Below are 19,298 nucleotides of genomic sequence, written 5' to 3' on the forward strand. Positions count from 1 at the left end.
AGGGGTTCAATCAATTTTTAGTCCTACCAGCAATATGTGTAGGATTCATTTTTCTTCGGTCTCATCAACACGGTGTGTTATTGAACTTTTAAGATTTTTGCCACATTTTTTTCCAGTTCCAAAAAACAAAAACAATGACCCATTGAGGTTCTGATGGGAATAACGTGACATTTATAAACTCATTTGAGATACTCCTTTGTGATATTGTTTTTATGATATGAAGTCTTCCAACCAGAAAATAGGTTATCCACCATTTATTCAGATTTAATTTACTTCAAATTATCTTTTATTTTTATGTTACCATTTAAATTTTGTACCTAGGTATCTTTTCATTTTAGGGATTACTTTTCTTTCCTTTTTTTTTTTTTTTTTGTTTTTAGAGACAGAGTCTCGCTCTGTTGCCCAGGCTGGAGTGCAGTGGCGCAATCTCCGCTCACTGCAAGCTCTGCCTGCCGGATTCCCACCATTCTCCTGCCTCAGCCTCCCGAGTAGCTGGGACTATAGGTGCTCGCCACTACGCCCAGCTAATTTTTTGTATTTTTAGTAGAGATGGGGTTTCACCGTGTTAGCCAGGATGGTCTTGATCTCCCGATCTCGTGATCTGCCTGCCTCGGCCTCCCAAAGTGCTGGGATTACAGGCGTGAGCCACCGCACCTGGCCTACTTTTTCATTTCTGTATCTAACTAGTAGTTGTTAGTGCATAAAAAAATAATTTTCATATATTCCTCTTATATCCAGCACCTTACTGAATTATCTTTTTTTTTTTTTTTGAGATGGAGTCTCACTCTGTCGCCCAGGCTGGAGTGCAGTGGCGCAATCTTGGCTCACTGCAAGCTCCACCTCCCGGGTTCACGCCATCCTCCTGCCTCAGCCTCTCCGAGTAGCTGGGACTACAGGCGCCCGCCACCACGCCCGGCTAATTTTTTTGTATTTTTAGTAGAGACGGGGTTGCACCGTGGTCTCGATCTCCTGACCTCGTGATCCGCCCGCCTCGGCCTCCCAAAGTGCTGGGATTACAAGCGTGAGCCACCGCGCCCGGCCTGAATTATCTTAATAACTTTAGCACTGTTAGTAATTCTGGCATTGCCTCTCCACTGAGCATGTAAGAGTAAACAAGATTGGTGGACCCTGCTGTTCTCCAATAATAACGCTGATGAGAAAAATGGAAAATCAACAGACAAAAATAAAACTTATGCAATTGGAGAGAATTAAAATAGTGTCAAATGACAGTACTAAAAGTGAGACAGGGTAGTCAGGGAAGACCTGCTTCTATTTTTAAAAATTTATTTTTATGGCCAGGCACAGTGGCTCATGCCTGTAATCCCAGCACTTTGGGAGGCTGAGGCAGGCAGATCATGAGGTCAGGAGTTCGAGACCAGCCCGGCCAACATGGTGAAACCCTGTCTCTACTAAAAATACAAAACTTAGCTGGGCATGGTGGCGGGCACCCGTAATCCCAGCTACTTGGGAAGCTGAGGCAGGAGAATCATCTGAACCCAGGAGGCGGAGGTTGCAGTGAGCCGAGATCGGTGCCACTGCACTCCAGCCTGGGTGATAGTGCAACACTCTGTTTCAAGACAAAAAAACAAAAAACAAAAAAAATTATTTTTATTTTTTAATTTAGAGACTGATTCTCACTTTGTTGTCCAGGCTGGTCTTGAACTCCTGGGCTCAAGCAATCCTCCCGCCTTTGCCCCGCAATGTGCTGGGATTAGCAGCCATGAACCACCACACCCGGCCAAGGGCAAGACCTGCTTCTTGGAGAAAGTGACAACACCCTAAGCTCTAAATGGAAAGAACTTTCCACTCATGGGAATAAATGGCACTACAGGTTCTTCCTGCCTACTGCAGACAAAACCAATTTCTGAGAAGTGCTACTGCAGTATAGAGTTGTATTAACCTGAGGCTGGCCTCAGGGAAGAAGGGTTACCACTCAAGTAAGTTTTCCTGAAGGGTCAGCTCAGAGGTTAGGGCTTTTTGTAGTTTGGTGTGGGCAGGGCACTAGGGAATGGGTGCTGCTGATTGGTTGGAGATGCAATCATAGGGGTGTGGACTACACTCCTCAACAGCTGAGTCCGCCTCTTGGGGGAGGAGTGGGGCAGAAGAAGCAGTTGGGTCATGGGTCAAGAGCCTGGGTGGGGTCAGTTAGTTGCCAGAATGCGAAAGTCTGAAAAATGCCTCAAAAGACCAATCTTTTAGGTTCTACGATAACGTTATCTACAGGAATAACTGGGGAAGTTACACATCCGATGTCCTCCGAAACAATGGCTGGTTATCGTTTAACTATATTTTAGCAGAATTCTCCCCTCATAATCCTAACCTCCCGGTCTTTCATTAGTTTTATAAGGGCAGTTGCAGCCCCCGAACAAGGAGGGGCCCTGTTTAAGGGAGGGACTATGATCATCCTTGCTTAAAAGTTAAACTATAAATTCTCCCATGGTTAGCTTGGTTTATGTCCAAGAATGAGCGAAGACAGCCGGCCTGCGAGGCTAGAAGCAAGATGGAGTGAGCCATGTTAGATTTCTCTCACTGTCTTTGCAAAGGCGGTTTCCAGGAACAGCGTGCAGAGTAGGGGGCTTTCTATCAGGCTCCTTTTGGTCATTTCTTCCTAGCCGTCCGATTCTGAGCTCTTCCCAATCCTTTTCTTGGCGACTTATCTCCCGCTGTCCTTGCCCAGGCTACTTTTCGCGGCTGCGCAAGACCCGGCACAATCCAAAACATTTCATAGCTGAAAGAGTCCCAACTTCCGGAAGCCGCCCGGAAGGGGCGGGGCTTATGGTAGCCCTTTCGTACGTATCAGCCCGGTTGTCTGAAGATTGCCGGAAATGCTCTATGTTGTTGCCGGAAGTGGGAAGAGAGAAAGGTGGTGATGGCGGCTGTCGCTGCATCCGAGGTGAGTTCGACCGACCCTACCCCGGGGCTTTTGTTGGGGAGGGTTCCGGAGAGCGGCCTGGAGAGAGGTGGAGGCGAAGTCTAGTTTCGGTTCAGGGAGGCTCAGACACTGCGGTCAAGTCGGCGGTGGAGGCCTTAGGCCCAGCCTGTGGGGACCGGCGGGGACTCGGCCTGGGCAGTCCTGGGAGAAGCTGAGCCGGCTCTGCCTGAAGCCAGTTCTCCTTGCTGCAGGTGCTGGTGGACAGCGCGGAAGAGGGGTCTCTCGCTGCGGCGGCGGAGCTGGCCGCCCAGAAGCGCGAACAGAGACTGCGCAAATTCCGGGAGCTGCACCTGATGCGGGTGAGTAGTCTTGGAGGCCGGCTCAGATCCATCACCTGGCCAAGCCTGTGCGCTTTTGTAGAGGGGACGAGGAAGCCACACCACTGCGTCTGACAGACCAGCAGAGCAGGATCATCTGAGAAGAAAGCTCTGTTCGGTGATACTCAACCCTGGCAGCACATTGGGATCATTCTGAGAACATTTGAAAATATACCTGTTCACTCCAGTCCCCCTCCCACCCACATCCAATTTAATGTATCTGGGTTAGGTTTGGGAGTCTCCATTACTAACAACCTCCCTGCTCCGTGATTCTAACAAATTCTTCATTTTACCTAGGGAAATATGTAGAGCTAGAGGCAGGAAGAAACTTGTCTAGTGTCAGTAAGAGACCTGGTTTACTTTAAAAAATAATAATCTTCTGTCAGAATCTGTTTGAGTGAAAAGAAGATAATCATCTGTCTTTAGGACTTCTGGGGGAAAAGAATAAAAAGAAAATAAAAAAATGGCAAACTTTTGAAAGTCTACAGTGTGGTAGTTCAGCCAGTTGATAGGGAATCGGATGTTTAAGTGCCCTGGAAGTGCAGAGGAGGAGAGAGGAATGCGGTTTGTGGGTCTCCAGGGGGTGCCTCGTGTAATAGGTGACACCTAAACTACTGTTTGAAAGCCGGACAACTAAAGGAGTTAGAGAAAGAGATATCCAAGCAAAGGGAACAAATTCAAAGAAAGAGAATTTGTGTTAGGGATAAGAGTCCAGCAAATAGCTGGCTGCAGTTGGAGCAGAGAAAGAGAAAAGCAGCCCCCGTTTCAGCATGGAGTGACCTGACAGGCCATGGTTTCACAAAATCCCAACATCACTCCGACTGTTGTAGTGAGATAAAACAAAGAAGACTTTTCAAATCACAAGAATGACCACATATTTCTTTCTTCTGGCTAACACCAGTGACTGTTATTACCAAATACAGCATTAGTCTCACTCTGTTACTTCTGCCTCCTATATAAAAATGTAAGATACTGGGCCGGGTGCGGTGGCTCACGCCTGTAATCCCAGCACTTTGGGAGGCCTAGGAGGGCGGATTACAAGGTCAGGAGATCGAGACCATCCTGGCTAACACGTTGAAACTCCGTCTCCACTAAAAATAGAAAAAATTAGCTGGGCGTGCTGGTGGGTGCCTGTAGTCCGAGCTATACGGGAGGCTGAGGCAGGAGAATGGCGTGAGCCCGAGAGTCGGAGCTTGCAGTGAGCCGAGATCGCACCACTGCACTCCAGCCTGGGCGACAGAGCGAGACTCCATCTCAAAAAAAAAAAGTACCTAATTGTAGAAAGCCCCTGCTTTGTGACAGTACCCAATCCACATCCTTAACCCTCCTCCCCTCAGTCACCTGATACAAACCCATATCCTGGAACAAGCCCCTCCTAACACGCTGTCACTCAAATGCCCACGGTTTCCCGTGGTTTGCTGTCTTCTGTGCAACAGACTCAACTTTGTTGACCATAGGTGTGTTCTTGGTGTCTTTAATTGCATGGCTTTTCCAGGGCCAAGAATATACTAGGGATGGTAGTTAGGAGGAGTATCTCTCTTTGCCAAGGGAAAGTTAATCTAATAAACAATTAAAAAGACATGCTTAAATATTTAGAGTGATTGTGTAAGGAACACATGTCTGGAAATTAGGAGGCAGGGCTTCCTGGACAAACTGCCACCAGCTTGTGACCTAAGGAGTGCCTAACTCAAGTTTTCCTTAAGACGATACACTTATTTTGCTTTATGCAATTAAGTTTATTTAAAAATAGACTCTTCTCCCTGCTACCCCAGCTCCAAAAAAAAAAAAAAAAAAAGACTCTTCAATGGTACTTCAAATGGAAAATTCCTTTCATTTTTCATTTGTCAATGTAAACTGTGAAAATATTTAAAAGGAGGGGAACTTGGAAAGCATTAGAGGCATTAAGATAGGTTTTAAATCCTCTAACCCAAATTGAGGCTTTTTTCTTGAATTAGGATTAAAAGATAATTGAGGCCTGGTGTGGTGGCACATGCCTGTAATCTCAGCACTTTGGGAGGTCGAGGCGGGCAGATCACTTGAGGCCAGGAGTTTGAGACCAGCCTGGCCAAACTGCAAAACCCTGTTTCTACCAAAAATACAAAAAAATAAGCCAGGCATTGTGGCACATGCTTGTAATCCCAGCTACTCGGGAGCCTGAGGCATGAGGATTGTTTGAACCCCGGAGGCGAAAGTTGAAACGAGCTGATATGGCTCCACTATACTCCAGCTTGGGTGACAGAGTAAGACTGTCTCAAAAAAAAAGAGTGTCTTTCACATCATGTGACATAATTTTTTTTTTTTTTTTTTTTTTTTTTGAGATGGAGTCTTGCTCTGTCACCCAGGCTGTAGTGCAGTAGCACAGTCTCAGCTGACTGCAACCTCCACCTCCTGGGTTCAAGTGAATCTCCTGCCTCAGCCTCCCGAGTAGCTGGGATTAAAGAGGTGCGCACCACCATGCCTGGCTAATTTTTGTATTTTTAGTAGAGACGGGGTTTCGCCATGTTGGCCAGCTTGGTCTTGAACTTCTGACCTCAGGTGATCCACCTGCCTCAGCCTCCCAAAGTGCTAGGATTACAGGCGTGAGCCACCGTGCCTGGCTAATTTAATATTAATGCCAAATAAAGTCTACTTAAGTGCCACTATAGTATGGTCTCCAATATTGCAAAACCTTGTTCTGATCCAATAAAAAGGGACCACACAACTCAATAGAGGCAAAGCTGATTTTAACCTCCAGGGCTCTGGAACAGCAAACCAGTGCAACTCAACACATTTTTCTGGACTGCATAAAAATGTAGACCCTATTAGGCTATTCCCTGGCTTAAAATCCTATGATGGCTCTCTATTGCTTTTAGGATAAAATGGGGTCAGCTTATTAATATGTCCTGCCTGACCCTCCTCAAAGAAGGCAAGATGTATCTGGATTTATTTTCATGTTCTAGCTGACAGACTTCTTGTGTTATGGTTTTAGAATGAAGCTCGTAAATTAAATCACCAGGAAGTTGTGGAAGAAGATAAAAGACTAAAATTACCTGCAAATTGGGAAGCCAAAAAAGCTCGTTTGGAGTGGGAACTACAGGAAGAAGAAAAGAAAAAGGTTAGGAACTATTCTGTTTTCATAAGTGATTTAGTCAATCATTCTGTTGTATCAAGACACTACAACATGGTGGTTGTATACACTGGCTCTTAGGCCAAGCTGCCAGAATTGAAATTCTGGCTCTGCTCAGTACCAACTGGAACACCTTGGGTGAGTTTATTTAACTTCTCTGTACCTCTGTTTTCTCATCAATAAAACAGGGACTGTAACAATAATTATTTGAGTTCATTATGAATTAAGTGAGTTAATGCATGTAAAACATTTAAAACAAGGTCTGACACCTGATAATAAGTATCATGTGCTCACTTATATACCATAGTATATTCCCAAATTTCCTTTAAATACTATTAAAGTGGCCGGATGCAGTGACTCATGCCTGTAATCCCAGCACTTTTGGGAGGCTGAGGCTGGCAGATCATTTGAGGTCAGGAATTTGAGACCAGCCTGGCCAACATGGTAAAGCCCCATCTCTACTAAAAATACAAAAATTAGCCGGGCATGGTGGCATATGCCTGTAGTCCCTGCTACTTGGGAGGCTGAGACATGAGAATCCCTTGCATCTGGGAGGTGGAGGTTGCAGTGAGCTGAGATCACGCCACTGCACTCCAGCCTGGGTGACAGAGCGAGTGAAACTCCAACTAAAAAAAATACTGTTAAAGTATTGGTTGATATTTATTGGATCTTTCTTGATGTAAAGTAGATCAAATTATTGCATGTATCATAATTGTAGGTGTCAGCTTTTTTCTTCTTTTTAGGAATGTGCAGCAAGAGGAGAAGACTATGAGAAAGTGAAGTTGCTGGAGATCAGTGCAGAAGATGCAGAAAGATGGGAGAGGAAAAAGAAGAGGAAAAACCCTGATCTGGGATTTTCAGGTCAGATTGACGTTTATTGAACTTTATTGACTGGGCTGTTAGACAGTCATTTCCTTCATTGTTTCTGGTTTCAAGAAAGGATGTGCCTCTTGTGCTTCATGGGATATTCTTTTTTTTTTTTTTTTTCATTTTTTTTTTTTTATTAATTTTTTTTGCATACAAAAACAATAAAGATTTTCTAAAAATACATACAAAAAAAGATGCGTATCAAACATATTAGGAAGGTTGCACATGGGAAGTCGAGGAATAGAAATGGGGGTGGGAGTTAAAATAAATGAGAGAGGGACTTTATATGGATCAGTGATAATAACTCAATCCTCTATTTGACAAAGAAGAGGGAGAAGGAAGAGGAAGAAAAAGAAAGTGGGATAAAAGATCAGAAAGGGAGGAAAATAGAAAAAATTAGAGTATGACTCCAGGGTAGACCTGTTTTGTTGTCATTGAGTTGGTTGGTTGGTTTGTCTGTTGTATACTTCATGTTTCGCCAAGTTGGCCAGACTGGTCTCGAACTCCTAGCCCGAAGTGATCAACCCGCCTCGCCCCTCAGAGTGCCGGGACCACAGGCGTGAGCCACCACGTCCAGCCCCCACATTGCTTCTGGCCTCCGTGGTAGACCTCCCTGACGGAGCGGCCAGGCAGAGGAGCTCCTCACTTCTACCCAGACACGGGGCGGCCGGGCAGAGGGGCTCCTCACTTCCCAGACGGGGCGGCCAGGCAGAGACGCTCCTCACTTCTTCCCAGACGATAGGTGGCCGGGCAGAGGCGCTCCTCACTTCCCAGACGATGGGTGGTCAGGCAGAGGTGCTCCCCACTTCTCAGACGATGGGTGGCCGGGCAGAGGCGCTCCTCACTTCCCAGACGGTGGGTGGCCGGGCAGAGGCGCTCCTCACTTCCCAGACGGTGGGTGGCCGGGCAGAGGCGCTCCTCACTTCCCAGACGGTGGGTGGCCGGGCAGAGGCGCTCCTCACCTCCCAGACGATGGGTGGCCGGGCAGAGGCGCTCCTCACTTCCCAGATGGGGCGTGGCCGGGCAGAGGCGCTCCTCACTTTCCAGACGATGGGTGGCCGGGCAGAGGCGCTCCTCACCTCCCAGACGATGGGTGGCCGGGCAGAGGCGCTCCTCACCTCCCAGACGATGGGTGGCCGGGCAGAGGTGCTCCTCACCTCCCAGACGGGGCGGCCGGGCAGAGGCACTCCTCACTTCTTCCCGGACGGGGCGGCCGGGCAGAGGCGCTCCTCACTTCTTCCCGGACGGGGCGGCCGGGCAGAGGCGCTCCTCACTTCTTCCCGGACGGGGCGGCCGGGCAGAGGCGCTCCTCACTTCCCAGACGGTGGGTGGCCGGGCAGAGGCGCTCCTCACTTCCCAGACGATGGGTGGCCGGGCAGAGGCGCTCCTCACTTCTTCCCGGATGGGGCGGCCGGGCAGAGGCGCTCCTCACTTCTTCCCGGATGGGACGCCCGGGCAGAGGCGCTCCTCATTTCTTCCCTGACGGGGCGGCCGGGCAGAGGCGCTCCTCACTTCTCAGACAGGGCGGCCGGGCAGAGGCGTTCCTCACTTCCTCCCGGACGGGGCGGCCGGGCAGAGGCGCTCCTCACTTCCTCCCGGACGGGGCGGCCGGGCAGAGGCGCTCCTCACTTCCTCCCGGACGGGGCGGCCGGGCAGAGGCGCTCCTCACTTCCTCCCGGACGGGGCGGCCGGGCAGAGGCGCTCCTCACTTCCTCCCGGACGGGGCGGCCGGGCAGAGGCGCTCCTCACTTCCTCCCGGACGGGGCGGCCGGGCAGAGGCGCTCCTCACCTCCCAGACGGGGTGGCCGGGTAGAGGTGCTCCTCACTTCCCAGACGATGGGTGGCCGGGCAGAGGCGCTCCTCACTTCCCAGACGATGGGTGGCCGGGCAGAGGCGCTCCTCACTTCCCAGACGGGGCGGCCGGGCAGAGGCGCTCCTCACTTCCCAGACGGTGGGTGGCCGGGCAGAGGCGCTCCTCACTTCCCGGACGGTGGGTGGCCGGGCAGAGGCGCTCCTCACTTCCCGGACGGTGGGTGGCCGGGCAGAGGCGCTCCTCACTTCCCGGACGGTGGGTGGCCGGGCAGAGGCGCTCCTCACTTCCCGGACGGTGGGTGGCCGGGCAGAGGCGCTCCTCACTTCCCGGACGGTGGGTGGCCGGGCAGAGGCGCTCCTCACTTCCCGGACGGTGGGTTGCCGGGCAGAGGCGCTCCTCACTTCCCGGACGATGGGTGGCCGGGCAGAGGCACTCCTCACTTCTTCCCGGATGGGGCGCCCGGGCAGAGGCGCTCCTCATTTCTTCCCGGACGGGGCGGCCGGGCAGAGGCGCTCCTCACTTCTTCCCGGACGGGGCGCCTGGGCAGAGGCGCTCCTCATTTCTTCCCGGATGGGGCGGCCGGGCATAGGCGCTCCTCACTTCCCAGACGGGGCGGCCGGGCAGAGGCGCTCCTCACTTCTTCCCGGACGGGGCGGCCGGGCAGAGGCCCTCCTCACTTCTTCCCGGACAGGGCGGCCGGGCAGAGGCGCTCCTCACTTCTTCCCGGACGGGGCGGCCGGGCAGAGGCGCTCCTCACTTCTTCCCGGATGGGGCGGCCGGGCAGAGGCGCTCCTCACTTCTTCCCGGACGGGGCGGCCGGGCAGAGGCGCTGCTCACTTCCCAGACGGGGCGGCCGGGCAGAGGCGCTCCTCACTTCCCAGACGGGGCGGCCGGGCAGAGGCGCTCCTCACTTCCCAGACGGTGGGTGGCCGGGCAGAGGCGCTCCTCACTTCTTCCCGGATGGGGCGGCCGGGCAGAGGCGCTCCTCACTTCTTCCCGGATGGGGCGCCCGGGCAGAGGCACTCCTCATTTCTTCCCGGACGGGGCGGCCGGGCAGAGGCGCTCCTCACTTCCCAGACGGGGTGGCCGGATAGAGGCGCTCCTCACCTCCCAGACGATGGGAGGCCGGGCAGAGGTGCTCCTCACTTCCCAGACGATGGGTGCCCGGGCAGAGGCGCTCCTCACTTCCCAGACGGGGCGGCCGGGCAGAGGCGCTCCTCACTTCCCAGACGGTGGGTGGCCGGGCAGAGGCGCTCCTCACTTCCCAGACGGTGGGTGGCCGGGCAGAGGCGCTCCTCACTTCCCAGACGGTGGGTGGCCGGGCAGAGGCGCTCCTCACTTCCCAGACGGTGGGTGGCCGGGCAGAGGCGCTCCTCACTTCCCAGACGGTGGGTGGCCGGGCAGAGGCGCTCCTCACTTCCCAGACGGGGCGGCCAGGCAGAGGTGCTCCTCACCTCCCAGACGGGGCGGCCGGGCAGAGGCGCTCCCCACCTTCCAGATGGGGCGGCGGCCGGGCAGGGGCTGCAATCCCAGCACCCTGGCAGGCCAAGGCAGGCGGCCGGGGGGTAGAGGCTGCCGCGAGGCCAGACCACGCCACTGCACTCCATCCCGGGCAACACCGAGCACTGGGTGAGCGAGACTCCGTCTGTAGTCCCAGTACCTCGGGAGGCTGAGGCGGGCAGAGCACTCGGCGTGAGGAGCTGGCGACCAGCGTGGCCAAGATGGCGAATGCGTGCCTGCGTCCAAAGGAGAAAAGGCAGGCAGCGGTGGCGCGCGCCGGCAGTCCCAGGCAGTTTGCGGCCCGGGCAGCAGAGTAGGTTGTAGCCTGGGCCAGAGAGGGAAAGAAAGAAAGAAAGAAAGAAAGAGAGAGAGAGAGAGAGAGAGAGAGAGAGAGAGAGAGAGAGAGAGAGAGAGAGAGAGAGAGAGAGAGGGAGAGGAAGGAAGGAAGGAAGGAAGGAAGGCAGGCCATGGGATATTCTTGACGAGGCTTAAGACCAAGAAAAGTACAAATATGTCTCTTACGAGAGAAGTTAAAAAAAGGCTGTACTTCAGTTAGCCAGGTTTTTAAATACTTGATGATAAAATTTATCAAAGTCTGTTTGTCAGCATCTTCAGGATAGAAGCTGTGCTTAGAATAGTGTTATGGGCATATATTACTTCACACAGATTGAGTATCCCTAGTATGAAAATCTGAAATCCAAAATGTTGCAAAATCCAAAACTGTTTGAGTGCCAACATGGTGCTATAATGCTCAAAGGAAATGCTGATTGGAGCATTTCAGATTTTGAATTTAAGTATAATAAAGATATTCCAAAATCTGAAAAAAATCAGAAACACTTCCGATTCCAAGCGTTTTGGATAAAAGATACTCACCTGTGATAATTTAGATTTTTCTCTCAATAGGAAGGTCCAAACAAGGAAATATATTATCTCTGATTCTCATTTCATATTTTTAGATTATGCTGCTGCCCAGTTACGCCAGTATCATCGGTTGACCAAGCAGATCAAACCTGACATGGAAACATATGAGAGACTGAGAGAAAAACAGTAAGTCCTTTTTTCAACCTGAGGTGATGTGGATGTATTTGTGTGTGTGTGTGTGTGTGTGTATACATGTACATAAATAGAAACATGCTTTAATGCTAAAGTATAGGTTATTAACAGTTGCCTAAGGATGGTCTCTATTTTTTCTGGATTTTTTTTCCTTTGAGATGGAGTCTTGCTCTGTCACCCAGGCTGGAGTGCAGTGAATGGTGTGGTCCCAGCTCACTGCAACCTCCGCCACCTAGGCTCAAGTGATTCTTCTGCCTCAGCCTCCCGAGTAGCTGGGATTACAGGCGCCCGCCACCATGCCCGACTAATTTTTGTAGTTTTAGCTGAGATGGGGTTTCACCATGTTGGCCAGGCTGGTCTTGAACTCCTGACCTCAAGTGATCCGTCCACCTCAGCCTCCCAAAGTGTTGGGATTACAGGTGTGAGCTACTGCGCCTGGCCCTTCCTTTTTTTTTTTTAAGAGACAGTGTCTCGCTCTGTTGCTTAAGCTGGAGTGCATTGACACCGTCATAACTCACTGTAACCTCAAACTGGTGGCCTCAAGGGATCCTCCCACATCAGCCTCCCTAGTAGCTAGGATTACAGGCATGTGCCACGATTCCTGGCTAATTAATTTTTCTGTAGAGACGGGGTCTCACTGTGTTGCTCAGGCTGTCTCAAAACTCCTGGCCTCAAGGGATCCTCCCTCTGTGGCCTCCCACAGGGTTGAGATTACAGGTGTGAGTCACTGTGCCAGGCCTAGTCTCTGTTTTGACAGCACTGTTTATTGTTTACTTCACAGCAATTAAAGTAATCACCTGTTTTTTGTTTTTTTCTTAACTGGGCATTCTAAGACTGGTTGTTGATTGGTTAACACCCTGATTGTCATAGTTACTTAGATATTATTTTAGGAGGCAGAATGCTTTAGTGCTGGGGTTGGTGAATTTTTTCTGTGAAGGACCAGATAGTAAATATTTTCAGCTTTGTGGGCCATATAGTCTCTGTCACAGCTACTCATCTGTGCTGCTGCAGTGCAAAAGCAGCTGCAGAGGATTCATAAATGAGTCCTCTTTTCATAAACAGGTGGTGGGCTGCTGTAGTTTGGCAGCTTGTTTTAGTGGAAAAGGAAATAACCTCAGGATGCAGCTCTAATCCCAGCTCTTTCCTACCACTTTGTGACCTCTGATACGTCCTGGAGCCTCTCTGCCTGTTGGCTCTTTGATCTGTGCAGTGAAGGTGTTGGAGTAGATGATGTCTTAGGTTCCTTTCAATTCTGTAATTTTTTATTTTTTATTTTTATTTTTATTTTTTTTGAGATAGAATCTCGCTCTGTTGCCCAGGCGGGAGTGCAGTGGCACGATCTTGACTCACTGCAACCTCTGCCTCCTGGGTTCAAGTGATTCTTCTGCCAAGCAGCTGAGATTACAGGTGCCCGCCACCACGCCTGGCTAATTTTTTGTATTTTTAGTAGAGACGGGGTTTCACCATGTTGGCCCGGCTGGTCTTGAACTCCTGACCTCAGGTGATGTGCCCACCTTGGCCTCCCAAAGTGCTGGGATTATTGGCGTGAGCCACTGCACACGGCCCTATTTTTTTTTTTTTTTTTTTTTGAGACGGAGTCTCTCACTGTCGCCCGGGCTAGAGTGCAGTGGCGTGATCTTGGCTCACTGCAACCTCTGCGCCCCGGGTTCAAGCAATTCTCCTGCCTCAGCCTCCCAAGTAGCTGGGATTACAGGCACCTGCCACCACGCCCAGCTAATTTTTGTATTTTTAGTAGAGATGGGGTTTCACCATGTTGGCCAGGCTGGTCTCAAACTCCTGACCTTGTGATCCGCCCGCCTCAGCCTCCCAAAGTGCTGGGATTACAGGCGTGAGCCACTGCGCCTGGCCTACACACGGCCCTATTTTAATTCTTTTAATTAAAAAAAATTTTTTTTGAGATGGAGTCTCACTTTTGTCGCCCAAGCTGGAGCACAGTGGGGCGATCTTGGCTCACTGTAGCCTGCACCTCCCGGGTTCAAGTGCTTCTCCTGCCTCAGCCTCCCGAGTAGCTGAGACTACAGGTGTGTGTCACCATGCCCGGCTAGTTTTTATATTTTCAGTAGAGACAGAGTATTGCCATGTTGGCCAGGCTGGTCTTGAACTCCTGACCTCAAACGATCCGCCTGCCTTGGCCTCCCAAAGTGCTGGTATTACAGACGTGAGCCACTGCACTTAGCCTGTATGTTTTTAAAGAAAAAAAATTAAAGTAGGATCTCACAGTAAATATATGTGTATATTTTCTTATTGTGTATGGTGCTTTAGTTTGAAATTTGAAAATGGAGCATTTATAGTGTTACTGTAAGTTCATTTTGCTGTCTTTTCAGTGGAGAAGAGTTTTTCCCAACATCCAATAGTCTTCTTCATGGAACACATGTGCCTTCCACAGAGGAAATTGACAGGATGGTCATAGATCTGGAAAAACAGTAAGTATTCAGTAGAGCAGCCTGACGTTGTAAATACTTCATGACAAAATGCACTTAGAATATGCACCTATATCTGACGTGCTTAGAATGAATTCAAAAGATGGAAATTATACAGTTATACTTGCTAATTTTTGACCTGTTTATAGTGGTTTGGGGATGGATAGCAAGTATGGGTTGAATATATCTGATTTGGAATGGAGATGAAGAATATTGATGAAATTGAATTGTTATTATTGAAGGGGAAAGGTCTAAAAAAATGATCCTTCTTCAAGGGTTTTACTTTAACCACAATGCTGTTTGATTTGAAGAAGCAAGAATGTTGTAGTAAATGTTCCTCACTTAGGTTTGTGTTTCTTAATACTGATAGAGGCGACTATTAGGTAGAGCAGAATGAAAATATATTTTAGGAGTTAATACATGAAAAGTATTAAGAATAGTGTCTGGGCTGGGCGTGGTGGCTCCTGCCTATAATCCTAGCACTTTGGGAGGCTGAGGCAGAAGGATTGCTTGAGCCCAGGAGTTTGAGAACAGCCTGGGCAACATGGCGAAACTCTCTCTACAAAAAATATACAGGAATTAGCTGGGCATGATGGTGCGTGCCTGTAGTTCCAGCTACTTGGGAGACTCACGAGGATTACTTGAGTCCAAGAAGTGGAGGGTGCAGTGAACTGTGATTGCATCACTGCACTCCAGCTTGGGCGACAGAGCGAGACCCTATCTCAGGAAAAAAAAAAGTGTCTGGCACATATTATGCACTCAGTATTAGCTGTGGTTATTATTTAATATAATTTTTTTTTTTTGAGACGGAGTCTCACTGTGTTGCCCAGGCTGGAGCGCAGTGTCATGATCTTGGCTCACCACAACCTCCGCCTCCCGGTTTCAAGCGATTCTCTTGTCTCAGCCTCCTGAGTAAATGGGACCGCAGGCGTGCACCACCACTCCTGGCTAATTTTTGTATTTTTAGTAGAGACAGGGTTTCGCCATGTTGACCAGGCTGGTCTCAAACTCCAGGCCTCAGGTGATCTACCTGCCTTGGCCTCCCAAAGTGCTGGGGTTACAGGCATGAGCCACTGCACCTGGCCTATTTAATATTGTTATAGTTATCTTCTTTTTTAGAAAATGTATTAAAAAAATTTTTTTTTATAGTGATGGAGTCTCCCTATGTTGTTCAGGCCCTGGTCTGGAACTCCTGGGCTCAAGTGATCCTCCCAGAGGACCTTTTGGGAGGCCTTATCCTCCAAAAGTAGTGGGATTACAGGCATGGGATTACAGCCGCCATGCCCAGCCAATAGTTATCTTCTTTTTTTTTATTTTTATTTTTATTTTGTATTTTTTTTATTATTATACTTTAGGTTTTAGGGTACATGTGCACAATGTGCAGGTTTGTTACATATGTATCCATGTGCCATGTTGTTTTGCTGCACCCATTAACTCGTCATTTAGCGTTAGGTATATCTCCTAATGCTGTCCCTCCCCCCTCCCCCCACCCCACAACAGTCCCCGGAGTGTGATGTTCCCCTTCCTGTGTCCATGAGTTCTCATAGTTCAATTCCCACCTATGAGTGAGAACATGCGGTGTTTGGTTTTTTGTCCTTGCAATAGTTTACTGAGAATGATGGTTTCCAGTTTCATCCATGTCCCTACAAAGGACATGAACTCATCATTTTTTATGGCTGCATAGTATTCCATGGTGTATATGTGCCACATTTTCTTAATCCAGTCTATCATTGTTGGACATTTGGGTTGGTTCCAACTCTTTGCTATTGTGAATAGTGCCGCAATAAACATACGTGTGCATGTGTCTTTATAGCAGCATGATTTATAGTCCTTTGGGTATATACCCAGTAATGGGATGGCTGGGTCAAATGGTATTTCTAGTTCTAGATCCCTGAGGAATCGCCACACTGACTTCCACAATGGTTGAACTAGTTTACAGTTCCACCAACAGTGTAAAAGTGTTCCTATTTCTCCACATCCTCTCCAGCACCTGTTGTTTCCTGACTTTTTAATGATGGCCATTCTAACTGGTGTGAGATGGTATCTCACTGTGGTTTTGATTTGCATTTCTCTGATGGCCAGTGATGATGAGCATTTTTTCATGTGTCTTTTGGCTGCATAAATGTCTTCTTTTGAGAAGTGTTTGTTCATGTCCTTTGCCCACTTTTTGATGGGGTTGTTTGTTTTTTTCTTGTAAATTTGTTTGAGTTCATTGTAGATTCTGGATATTAGCCCTTTGTCAGATGAGTAGGTTGCAAAGTTATCTTCTTTTAAGTGGTTCTTCAGTACAGTCAAATTTCCAACAATGAGTCATTGCTCTAGCATTCTGAAGATGAATTTGTATTTACTGGATTTCACAGTTCATATTCTGAGTTGTGCCATTAATTCAGTTTCAACTTGAACTTGATGAAAACTGTCTTGGCTTCCTCTAGCCCTCACAACATGTGCTATTCTAAATGTAGATTATGTTTGGTCGTGTTTTATTAAGATCAAAAGAGGCCTGCCTGCCTGCCTGCCTGCCTGCCTGCCTGCCTGCCTGCCTGCCTTCCTTCCTTCCTTCCTTCCTTCCTTCCTTCCTTCCTTCCTTCCTTCCTTCCCTCCGTCCGTCCGTCCTGTTTCCCTCTGTGGCCCAGGCTGGAGTACACTCAGCTCACTGCAGGGACCTGCGTCTGGCTCCCGTGATTCTCCTGCCCTGGCCTGCGGGCTGCCTGGGAGTGCCGCCGCGAGCCACCACCCCTCCCTGGTTTTTCTCCTTTGGCTGGAGGCGCAGTTTCGCCATGTCGGCCAGGCTGGTCTCCAGCTCCTGACCTCGAGTGCTCTGCCGGCCTTGACCTCCCGAGGTGCTGGGACTGCAGACGGAGGCTCACTCACTCGGTGCTCGGTGTTGCCCGGGCTGGAGTGCGGTGGCGTGGTCTTGGCTCGTTGCAGCCTCCGCCTCCCAGCCGCCTGTCTTGGCCTCCCAGGGTGCTGGGATTGCAGCCTCTGCCTGGCCGCCGCCCCGTCTGGGAGGTGGGGAGCGTCTCTGCCCGGCCGCCACCCTGTCTAGGAAGTGAGGAACGTCTCTGCCCGGCCGCCCATCGTCTGGGATGTGAGGAGCGCCTCTGCCCGGCCGCCCATCGTCTGGGATGTGAGGAGCGACTCTGCCCGGCCGCCACCTCGTCTGGGAAGTGAGGAGCGCCTCTGCCCGGCCGCCCCGTCTGGGAAGTGAGGAGCGCCTCTGCTCGGCTGCCCCGTCTGGGAAGAAGTGAGGAGCGCCTCTGCCCGGCCGCCCATCGTCTGGGATGTGAGGAGCCCCTCTGCCCGGCCGCCACCTCATCTGGGAAGTGAGGAGCGCCTCTGCCTGGCCACCCCGTCTGGGAAGTGAGGAGCGCCTATGCCCGGCCGCCCCTTCTGGGAAGTGAGGAGCGCCTCTGGGCGGCCGCCCCGTCTAGGAAGTGAGGAGCACCTCTGCCCGGCCGCCCCTTCTGGGAAGTGAGGAGCGCCTCTGCCCGGCCGCCCCATCTGGGAAGTGAGGAGCGCCTCTGCCCGGCCGCCCCGTCTGGGAAGTGAGGAGTGCCTCTGCCCGGCCGCCCCTTCTGGGATGTGAGGAGCGCCTCTGCGCGGCCACCCCTTCTGGGAAGTGAGGAGCGCCTCTGCCCGGCCGCCCCGTCTGGGAAGTGAGGAGCGCCTCTGCCCGGCCACCCCGTCTGGGAAGTGAGGAGCGCCTCTGCCCGGCCGCCCCATCTGGGAGGCCTACCACAGAGGCCAGAAGCAATGTGGGGGCTGGACGTGGTGGCTCACGCCTGTAGTCCCAGTACTCTGGGAGGCCGAGGCGGGTTGATCACTTGAGACTAGGAGCTCAAGACCAGCCTGGCCAACATGGCGAAACATATGAAAAATACAACTGACAAACCAACCAACCAACCAAGCGACAACAAAACAGGTCTACCCTGGAGTCATACACTAATTTTTTCTATTTTCCTCCCTTTCTGATCCTTTATCCCACTTTCTTTTTCTTCCTCTTCCTTCTCCTTCTTCTTTGTCAAATAGAGGATTGAGTTATTATCATTGATCCATACAAAGTCCCTCTCTCATTTATTTTCTTTAATTCCCACCCCCCATTTCTATTCCCCACCTTCCCATGTGCAGCCTTCCTAATATGTTTGATATGCATCTTTTTGTTTGTATGTACTTTTAGAAAATGTTATTGTTTTGTGTGCAAAAAAAAATAAAATAATTCTTACAAAAAAAAAAAAGATCAAAAGAGAAGGCAATTTTGAATTTTGTAAATTTTCTTCTTTCCCCAGGATTGAAAAACGAGACAAATATAGCCGGAGACGTCCTTATAATGATGATGCAGATATCGACTACATTAATGAAAGGAATGCCAAATTCAACAAGAAAGCCGAAAGATTCTATGGGAAATACACAGCTGAAATTAAACAGAATTTGGAAAGAGGAACAGCTGTCTAATCCCTTCAAGAACTGTTTATAGAAGCTTGAGAATGGGGTAAAAATTTCTGCTAGCAAAATCAAATTCTTTTTGAAATTTTATCAGTAATCCAGAATTTAGTAGTCTATGCCTTCTCACTCAGCATTTAGAAATAAAAATGTGGTTTCTTAAGCATATATTCTTTCATGTATATTTCCACATTTTTGTGCTTGGATATGATGTATTTCTTGTAGTGAAGTTGTTTTGTAATCTACTTTGTATACATTCTAATTATATTATTTTTCTATGTATTTTAAATGTATATGGCTGTTTAATCTTTGAAGAATTTTGGGCTTAAGATTGCCAGCAGCACACATCAGATGCAGTCATTGTTGCTATCAGTGTGGAATTTGATAGAGTCTAGACTCGGGCCACTTGGGGTTGTGGACTCCAAAGCCAAGGACAGTGATGAGGAAGATGGCAGTGGCCACCGGAGGACTGGAGCAGTCCCTCCTCATGGCGGCCTGTGACCAAGGTCAGGGAGGAATGGAGCTATCCTTCCATGATCTGACCATGTACAGTTCCCTTTTTAAAAAGCAATAAAATGCTTGGGATTAGAATTCCTAACATTTTTAATGTATCATTTAAAACAGATATTTGTATATATACATTTCTTTATATACATACATGCTTCCATTCTACAAACACTGCAAGAACATTTTATTATGGGAAATTCCATACACCCAATACCCTTGGTGAGTCCCATATACCCAATACCCTGTTCAACAATCATCAACTCATGGCCAATCCTGCTTCATCTTTATTTCCATGTACTTTTTTCATGACTCTTACTTGGTG

At 49.6% G+C, this 19,298-nt stretch overlaps 1 protein-coding gene across 2 annotated transcripts; it reads left to right on the forward strand.

Annotated features, from left to right (window-relative positions):
* The first annotated feature begins 1,622 nt into the window (after window positions 1–1,622).
* On the forward strand, window positions 1,623–19,067 carry SYF2 (SYF2 pre-mRNA splicing factor). Of its 2 annotated transcripts, XM_055261130.2 has the most exons (7): window positions 1,623–2,893; window positions 3,124–3,231; window positions 6,218–6,343; window positions 7,099–7,216; window positions 11,492–11,582; window positions 13,934–14,032; window positions 18,316–19,067. In XM_055261130.2, exons 1-7 carry the CDS (start codon window positions 2,870–2,872, stop codon window positions 18,479–18,481), a joined length of 732 nt encoding a protein of 243 aa, XP_055117105.1. In that variant the 5' UTR covers window positions 1,623–2,869; the 3' UTR covers window positions 18,482–19,067. The 2 variants fall into 2 exon arrangements, with proteins under 2 accessions (XP_055117105.1, XP_055117106.1); XM_055261131.2 differs by lacking the exon at window positions 6,218–6,343 and having other exon boundaries at window positions 2,738–2,893.
* Window positions 19,068–19,298: the final 231 nt, after the last annotated feature.

The sequence above is a fragment of the Symphalangus syndactylus genome, chromosome 22 (genome assembly GCF_028878055.3).
Source record: "Symphalangus syndactylus isolate Jambi chromosome 22, NHGRI_mSymSyn1-v2.1_pri, whole genome shotgun sequence".
Lineage (NCBI taxonomy): Eukaryota > Metazoa > Chordata > Mammalia > Primates > Hylobatidae > Symphalangus > Symphalangus syndactylus.

Coding starts and splice junctions, on each gene's coding strand:
- SYF2 (XM_055261130.2), top strand. CDS start 2,870: ATGGCGGCTGTCGCTGCATCCGAG. Junction 11,583..13,933: donor GAGAGACTGAGAGAAAAACA/GTAAGTCCTTTT, acceptor CTGTCTTTTCAG/TGGAGAAGAGTTTTTCCCAA. Junction 14,033..18,315: donor GTCATAGATCTGGAAAAACA/GTAAGTATTCAG, acceptor TTCTTTCCCCAG/GATTGAAAAACGAGACAAAT.